General features: G+C 43.0%; 1 protein-coding gene across 1 annotated transcript in view; it reads left to right on the top strand.

Moving 5' to 3' along the window:
- Positions 1–1,640: 1,640 nt before the first annotated feature.
- Positions 1,641–8,081, top strand: part of LOC310939806 (protein unc-13 homolog B-like) — a gene marked incomplete at both ends in the record, with an annotated part of 132,626 nt that continues 126,185 nt past the window's right edge. The window contains 2 exons of the mRNA XM_083904650.1: positions 1,641–1,674; positions 5,233–5,262. Coding sequence (XP_083760776.1) covers positions 1,641–1,674; positions 5,233–5,262 — 64 coding nt within the window. The remainder of the gene's footprint in view (positions 1,675–5,232; positions 5,263–8,081) is intronic.

The following is an 8,081-nucleotide window of genomic DNA, read 5'->3' as shown; positions in this document are numbered from 1 at the left end:
ACCGCGAGAAACAGCGGAGCCTCCCCCAGACCGCCCCCCAGGAGGTAGGCCAGAACCCGCCACATCTACCACCGAAGTCTACCCGGAGCCAACCACACTACTTAACCCGCGCCCCCCTGGTACAGGGTCTCACCATAAATCCAGGGGCCAAGGTGCCCAGAGCCGGCCCCAAGCCCTAGTGTCTAAAGAGACGAGAGACGGCAGAAGCGGGGTCACCAGACACCAGAGGCCACCAAACAGCCCCAGCACCCAGGACCCCCGGCCCACAGTCCAGGAGGCCGGCCGGTAGAGACGCCACCCCTCCACTGCCCTAAGTAATATAGTTAATTAAAGGTGCCCAGGCAGTGTGGAAGTCAGCCTACTGTTTTTTAATTGAGACAGACATTCTCTCCATAGAGATGTGGTAGAGCAGAAGATTTCTATATTAGCTCGTCTTTTTAATTTTTCCAGTTCATGAGGATTGTTTTCTTGGGGATGCTTAGGCTAGTAATTAGCATGCATTTTTTCCCTTGTTTCTATATTTATTTGACTTAAATCTCCCAGTATACACAGTGCAGGAGTAGGTGGTATAGTGTGTCGCAGGCATGCTGAGAGATCCTCACATATCTTATACCAGAATGTATAGGTGTGCACATCCATATAGCATGCATGTAATTATCTGCTTTGTTTTCATTACATTTTAAGCTGGTGTTTGATTGCAAATACCCTATTCTAACAGTCTTTGTCCTGTGTAGTGTATTCTGTGTAAAACTTTTTATTGTATGAGTTGTAAGTCTGGGGCTTTGATAATTTTGAATGTGTTAGTTGATATTTTTCTCCAGAAATTTTCATTTGGGCTGATAGCTAAGTCTGTTTCCCATTTTTTTCAGTTGGTAAGGAGATTATTGTCGTTTTCTGTCAGTAGAGCATGCGTTTTTGATAATATTCTGGGAGATGTGAGGTTTAGAAATTGATTTATTATTGGAGGTAGTTCTAGTTCCCATTTGCTAGTTCTAAACCTCTTCTGAATTACAGACTTATTCGCAGGTAATCGAGGAACTTACTACTGTGGATGTTATATTGGTCCACCAGGTTCTGGAACGGGATGAATGTGTTATGTTCGAGTATTGGTTCCAAGTACCTTATTCCTTTTTCGTGCCATGTTGAGAAGTTTAACATTACTTTATTTTGCAGGATGTCAGGATTATTCAAGATTGGGGTGAGTTCACAAGGTATATGAGGACCAAGTGATTTTAATTAATTCCCACCAGGCTGAGAGGGAGGTACTTATAGTTATCCTTTTAAAACATTGGTGCTGTTTTATGGTTGTACTCACTGTGCGAAATACAGGGGGGTCTGGGGGGGTTATACCCCCTTGATTAACACTCGAGACCCCCTGATAGCCTCAAAGGCAAAATTTGAGGGGAGTCTTAACTAGGGCTGGACGATAAATTTAATTTTAATCATGATTTCGATTTTGGCTTCTCACGGTCATAAAAACATTATAATCGAAGAAAAACGATTTATGCGCCGCACGGCGTGGCGTGTGTATCTAAATTCCTATGCTAGAAAAACACATTGAATGCACCCACGTTACGTGCAGCTGCAGCAAGCATGTGACGTGTATGGATCAATAATATGAGGTGCGAGCGATTGAAAACATGGCAGAAAGGCAGCCTTTGATTGAGAAGAAAGGTAAGCGACCTTGTTTTGAAATTACTTCGCGCGAACATGGAGGACTTTGACAGCGGACAGATTTCTGAAGGCAGTGATTTTGAGGAGTTTCGTCTTCGATGACGTCATCGCTTATAACTTCGAACGCGATGAACAAATCGACCGGGATTTATGGTTAAGACGTAATTATGTTTGAAGGCGACTAGGTCGGCAATAATGACGATAAATACCACCGTAATCTACATAGTGTTTTTACAACCGCGCACCATGGGTGACAGTGGTTTAACCTGCAGATGCCACAGTGCTGTAAGCATCATAGTCATTACATGCTGTTCTTGTTCTTCACAGTCCATCAGGACTAAATCAAGGCACTGACACAATTTGATATTACTTTATTTTCTTACTGTTTTTTTAATTGAAAATAGTTATTTATAAATTTGACAAATTTCACAGGAAAGCTACAGGTGTAAGCTCTCAAATACTTTTTGAATTGTGTTCCTATCTGCTACAGAGGCTGAGAAATCGGTCATTTAGTAGGCATTGAAGCTCAGGTTTTAGAGACATTTTTTTCCAGGCGCTTCAGGCCTTAAAGGGACACTGTGTAGTATTTATGGGTTTATATGACCCAAAATCCACTTTTGTATACATATTATGTGCTCCTGCATTGTCTAGTCGCTGTATAATATTCTTTGTTTCATTTTCATAGTGTTTCAAAAAGTCATGTAAAATAACATGGTCACGGGCTGCTACTGCATTGCCACGACGCCATGTTTCTACGGGAGCCTGTATAGACAAACGCGAGAGAACAAATCAAGCGTCGCTTTACTTATAGCGGCAGTCCCGCCTCAACTCTCTCCGCTTCGTCTGCTAGGGTCGGGGTAGCTCGCCCTCTCCCTCTCGCTCTCCCTCTCCTCACGAACCTCATCTGCTGACACGGAGAAAGACGACGAGGACAACATTTGACCGGCTGAGGATAATGTAGCGCTCAGGGAAGGGAGGGGGTGAGCAGAGGAGGAGTTCTTTGTTGTAAATTTCAGCCTCTCCTCTAGATGGCACTATAAACTACTTACTTCACCTTTAATGGGTTAAAGACACTCTTTACAATGCCGTCCCATATCCCACCACGTCCCACAGACATCAAGAGATAACGGAGGCTTTTTGCAAGTTGTGCAGCAGTGCAAATAGATTGGTTATTTTTTGTTTTTATTACTATCATTATTTTAATTAACTAATTATTATTATGTTTTGCTTGTTACTAATGTATTTCTGGATGTTCTTTTAAATTATATTGAGTTGAGTTTTGGTGGTTCAATAAATACTCAAGTTTTGAAATAAATCAATGAATATCGTGTCTATTAATCATGATTTCAATATCAGTCAAAAATAATTGTGACTAATATTTTTGCCATAATCTTCCAGCCCTAGTTTAAACATGTTACAGTGTCATTGAACTTTTTTTTCTTCCCTAAAGGTCTTTGTAATTTCAGTTTTACATATATGATCTACATACATAATAGACTTTATCCTTTATAACCAGACAAAATGCAAATGTTTATTTGTAGTTTTGTATTTTTAATGTTTTAATGAATTGCTTTCCAAATGGCGCTGCGGAAAAGGCCCACACAAGCCCACATCTGACAGGGGAAATAACCAATACTGCAGTGTGGCACCTGGCGTGGTGAAACGGTATTGGGCAACAAATGGGAGATGGGAGATGGGACCCCCCCCGATTATTAATGGGTATTTCGCACACTGGTTGTACTAATGAAAGGTAGATCACAGATTCGGATATCTTTGCAGAATGTTTTTTCGATGTCTAACCATTGACTGTCCAGTGGGTGAGGTTTTATGGATTCTTGGACATACTGTAGTTTATTAGCCAGGAAGTAATTATGAAAGTTTGGGAGTTCCAATCCTCCACACGTTTTTGCTTTTTGAAGGGTTTTTAGACTGATGCGTGCTGGTTTATTTTTCCACAGGAAATTTGTGGTAGCTGAATCTAATGATTTAAACCAGGATCTGTACAGCTTGAGCTCATTGATCTGCAAGGAAATGCTGCATTAAAAGAGCATTTTGGTGCAACTGACCCTGCTACCTTCTGGCTGCAGAATGTGTCTGAGAGTGTGTTTCCCGGTCGAACTAAAGTAGCACTGCACACCTTGACCATGTTTGGATCCACTTACAGCTGTGAGTCAGCATTTTCCACCATGGACATAATCAAAAACAAGAACCGTTCTAGGCTGACGAATAGCCACTTGCATGTCTGCATGAGGATGGCCCTGACTCCATTCCAACCCAGATTTAAATCACTTGCAGGACAGTCACATGCCCATTTTTCTCATTAAGAGAAAAATAATAATCAAAAGAGAAAGGTGGTGTCCAAGCTGTGTTCTAATTTTTTCCATAAAAGAGCCATTTCTTATTTCTTGTTTTCTTAAGATGTTGACCTGTCAGTTTTTTAGACTGAGACCTCTTTGATTTTAAGAAAAATATAGTCAATGCTCTGTTTGCGCTTGTTTTGTGCCTCAAAGTGACACTAATTATTTCCTGATGATGTTGCTACTTTTTTTTTTTACTTGAAGTGTGTTTCTTTAGGCTGGGACTTCTTTAATTTAACAGAAAAAAATGGGTTGTAGGCTCTGTTTTATTTATTTTATTCTGAGGTTTCTGTTTTGAATGTAAAAAAAGGCCTTAAATGTATTTGCCAGCAGCACTACTTTTATTTATGGTAAAAGAGCTAGTTTACTATACAAGTTCACTCTGTTAAAGGTTTCCTGCATTGACAATAAATAATATTGAAACCATATGAAAAAGTGTGTTGAAATGAAAATGTTTGGATCTTTTAGTTGGAGGAAATTTTAGTAACTGGACCTCGTTGACTTTTAATTGAATACCCCTGTCCGAGAGGATATACTAATTCCCAGGTATTTAATGTTGCCTGTTGCCTCTTCCGGTGTGTGGGTTAAATTCCTGTCAGGGTCTTTTCTGGAATGGATAGTTGTTTTTCCTTTATTTATTTTAAGTAAGGTAGCTAAAAATAGGGCTGGGCAGTATACCTGTTCACAGCGAATACCGTTTTTTTTTCCGTTATGATATGAATTTTTAATATACCGCCATACCGGTGTATTAGATTAAACAGCAGCCTCGGCGCTGCTGTCTGCTTTGCGAGTGAGCGCGCTCTGCATGTAAATGTTTCATTAATGTTTATTTATTTGTTTCAACCACTGAATGAAGCCTGTCATATTTGTGACAAGAGTCGGGACCTTAAACTGCTTGCACAAAACTTTTGATCAGCACTTAGCATTTGTTTGTTTGTCATTTAAACCAGTATGAGCAGAGAGCGTGAAGCCTTGTTGGCACGGGGCGGAAGAGAGAGAGAGAGAGAGCAAGTGCGAGAGAGTGAGGTCTGCGCTCTTGGTCATTAGTTAATTTACTTATTTTTGTGTAGGTAGTACTACTACTAGATTGAGGGTTAAGATTGAGGGTTGAACAAGGAATTGGAATTCACCCAAAGAATACTTTGAACAGATGTGTTATTCTAAGTTGTGACAAATCTGTTTTTCTCTTTTTGTCTTTCAGTAAAGAAAGCCAAACTTCACGGGCCTCCAGGTAAGAACTTTAATGATATTTAAGTATTATTTGACCATGGAGAGATGTTAGATCTGCTTTTACTCCAAGAAGGGAGTGGGTTATAAAACAGAAAAAGAATGATTGATTTAAAGCGGACCTAGAACGGAAGTTCAAATGAAATGCTTTTTTTGGTGTGTATCTGCGCCATTACCTAGTTTATGAAGCCCTGAAGGTTTGAAGGTTGTGTTGTATTGTAATCTCAGGCTCAGCGAGATCTCTGAAAAAAGCGGTCCGGTTACGTAAACAGCATTTCTCCTGAACTGTGGCTCCTGGTGTGGGCACTAGTCCGGGCACATCCGGTTGCATACTTTGAACCCCAGACGGAGAACGTCCACTGTCGAGGTGTTTCGCTTGCGACAGTGTCTTCTGACTCTGGGTCTGGTCTGACTCTGGGTCCGACTCTGGATGAAAGGCGTAAAGAGACTGCGGTGGGGAGTCGTGACAAAGCTATTTTTAACATTGTTAAATCGAAAGTTAAGTATGTAACTACGGTTCTATGAATCCTGGATGACCGCCAGAGGCGGTGCTTTAGCACTGAATAGCTCCATCTCGCGCATGCGCAGATCGAGTGTTTATACCAACAATAAACACTTAGTGCCTTAGTGTGTCTTACTGTGTCTGAACACTCTGCCAGGAGGTCGTGCCTGCAGTGGTCAAACTCAGAGCTGGAGGCAACGAGGGTCAGGATGCAAGCAGCAGCCCTTCTGAAGAGGAGAAGGAGGCGGAGGATGTCGTCCACACGCCGAGGTGATGGACAGGCCCTCATGGCAACGGCATCCAGAGTCACTCCCCTAGAAAAGTGTACTCTGTGAGGGAACCAGGCAGCTCATTGTGAAAATCACTCTGAGAGCGAGCTGGGCCACACATGTGAGGAGAATCGCTGTGTCTTGGGACACCTGGGACCAGGATGGCGCGTGGACCAGCCAATCATCCAGATACGGTTGGAATCTTCTTGCCCCACGACTGCAGGGGTGAGAGGGCTGCTGCCACACACCTGGTAAACACCAGTGGTGAAAGGGAGAGGCCAAACGAGAGCACCCAGATTGTCACAAGGCTACCAGCGACGAACGGCAATGAATTCGACGAACGTCAAATGAATGCTTTTAGTTCAGCTAGAATTCGCTGAGCGTCTACCTGGGAAGCGAGATGATGAAAAGGAACAGATCCTCTGATGTCACCGGAAGATATAGACTAGCCGGTATCATCAGGGGTCAAGGGTGACTTTGTTGGTATAAACACTCGACCTGCGCATGCGCGAGATGGAGATATTCAGTGCTAAAGCCACCGCCCCTGGCGGTCAGTAAGGATGAAATAGAACAATGTTTTGATGATGAGTAGCAGTGCATCCACCGTTCCAGAGGGGGAGCTGTGCTTCCGAGAGATGGTGTGCTGATTATGTCACTTCCAGGTATTGGCCAATCACAAGACAGTTGAGAAAGCTGTCGTTTCCTCTGCACATCAACCAACTAATCCGAGGCCAAATAGCAATAACAGTCGTAATAAAAAACAGTGAGACAAAACAGAAGACTGGATAACCTAGAGGAATACATCGACGAGTGTTTTCACCGATTGGTAATGGATAAAACACCGAAAACACCCTCGTCTAAAAGAAGCCGCCAGAAGGACTCACCCGAAGCAGTTTCTTCTCCCGGAACAACTCCTGCGTCGGACCATGACTTTTTGGAGATCCTTAATTCCATTAACGGGAAGCTGTCAAGTTTTGATGCTCGACTCTCGTTGATGGAGTTACTCCACAAAGAGTTCCAGGCGCTACGGGAGTCACTGGAGTTCAGCCAGCAACAGGTCGAACTCGCGGCGGAAAATGTTTATTTAAAAAGCTCAGTGCTCACGGAACAAACCAGCTGTCTCTCAAATTAAAATAAAAACATAAAAGAAGCGATCATTGATCTCCAAGCGAGGAGTATGAGAGACGACCTGGTTTTCTCTGGGATTCCGGAAAAAACAGAAGAGGACCCAGAAGTGACGGTGAGAAACAACTCAAGGTCCCGGCTGACACCGTCAGGAACATCACCTTCCACCGGGCACACCGCATAGGAGGGAGGCAACAGGACGGCCAGCGCCCGCGTCCCATCGTCGTAAAATTCAAACACTTTAAACAGAAGGAGCTGGTGAAGAGCCGGGGAAGAGAGCTCAGAGGAACGGACTTTAGCGTCAACGATCAGTTTCCCAAGGAAATCCTGGAGCGACGCAAGAGGCTGTTTCCACTGAGAAAGAAGCTCATGGCAGAAGGATCCCGGGCAGTTGTTGCAGTGGATAAACTGTACGTCAACGGGCAGCTATACCGGGATAAAGAGGTAACCCCCTGGCTCTTCTAAACAGGTCTGTATGTATGTGTATAATATGTATAATATAAGTTCAAATTATTAACTCGGAATTAAAACGCCCTCTATGTCCACCATCATTTATCCAGAGTTTAATAATAATCGGCCAATCTTACAGTGGCACACCTCAGCACCCCCCCCCCCCCCCCACCACTGTTGTTAAAATGCCTTACTTTCTGTGTTACTTATTTCTGTTCGTTTGTGTATTTTGTTTGTTGTGTCTCCCCGTCCCTGAATGTATATTTGTATTTTATTCATATTGTATTGTTACACACGTGTTTACTATTGAGACGCATGACTTAGCTATCACTGCTATTCATGATATGTTGATTGTACTTAGCAACCACATCACGATTAGGACCTTGCATATACCGGCACAAATACATGCACACACACGAACGCGCACACATACGCACACACACATACGCGCACACATACGCACACACACACACACAC

The sequence above is a fragment of the Microchirus variegatus genome (genome assembly GCF_963457635.1).
Source record: "Microchirus variegatus genome assembly, chromosome: 18".
NCBI classification, from domain to species: domain Eukaryota; kingdom Metazoa; phylum Chordata; class Actinopteri; order Pleuronectiformes; family Soleidae; genus Microchirus; species Microchirus variegatus.
Note: the sequence above shows the minus strand (reverse complement) of the source record. Positions and strands in the feature narration are given on the sequence as shown.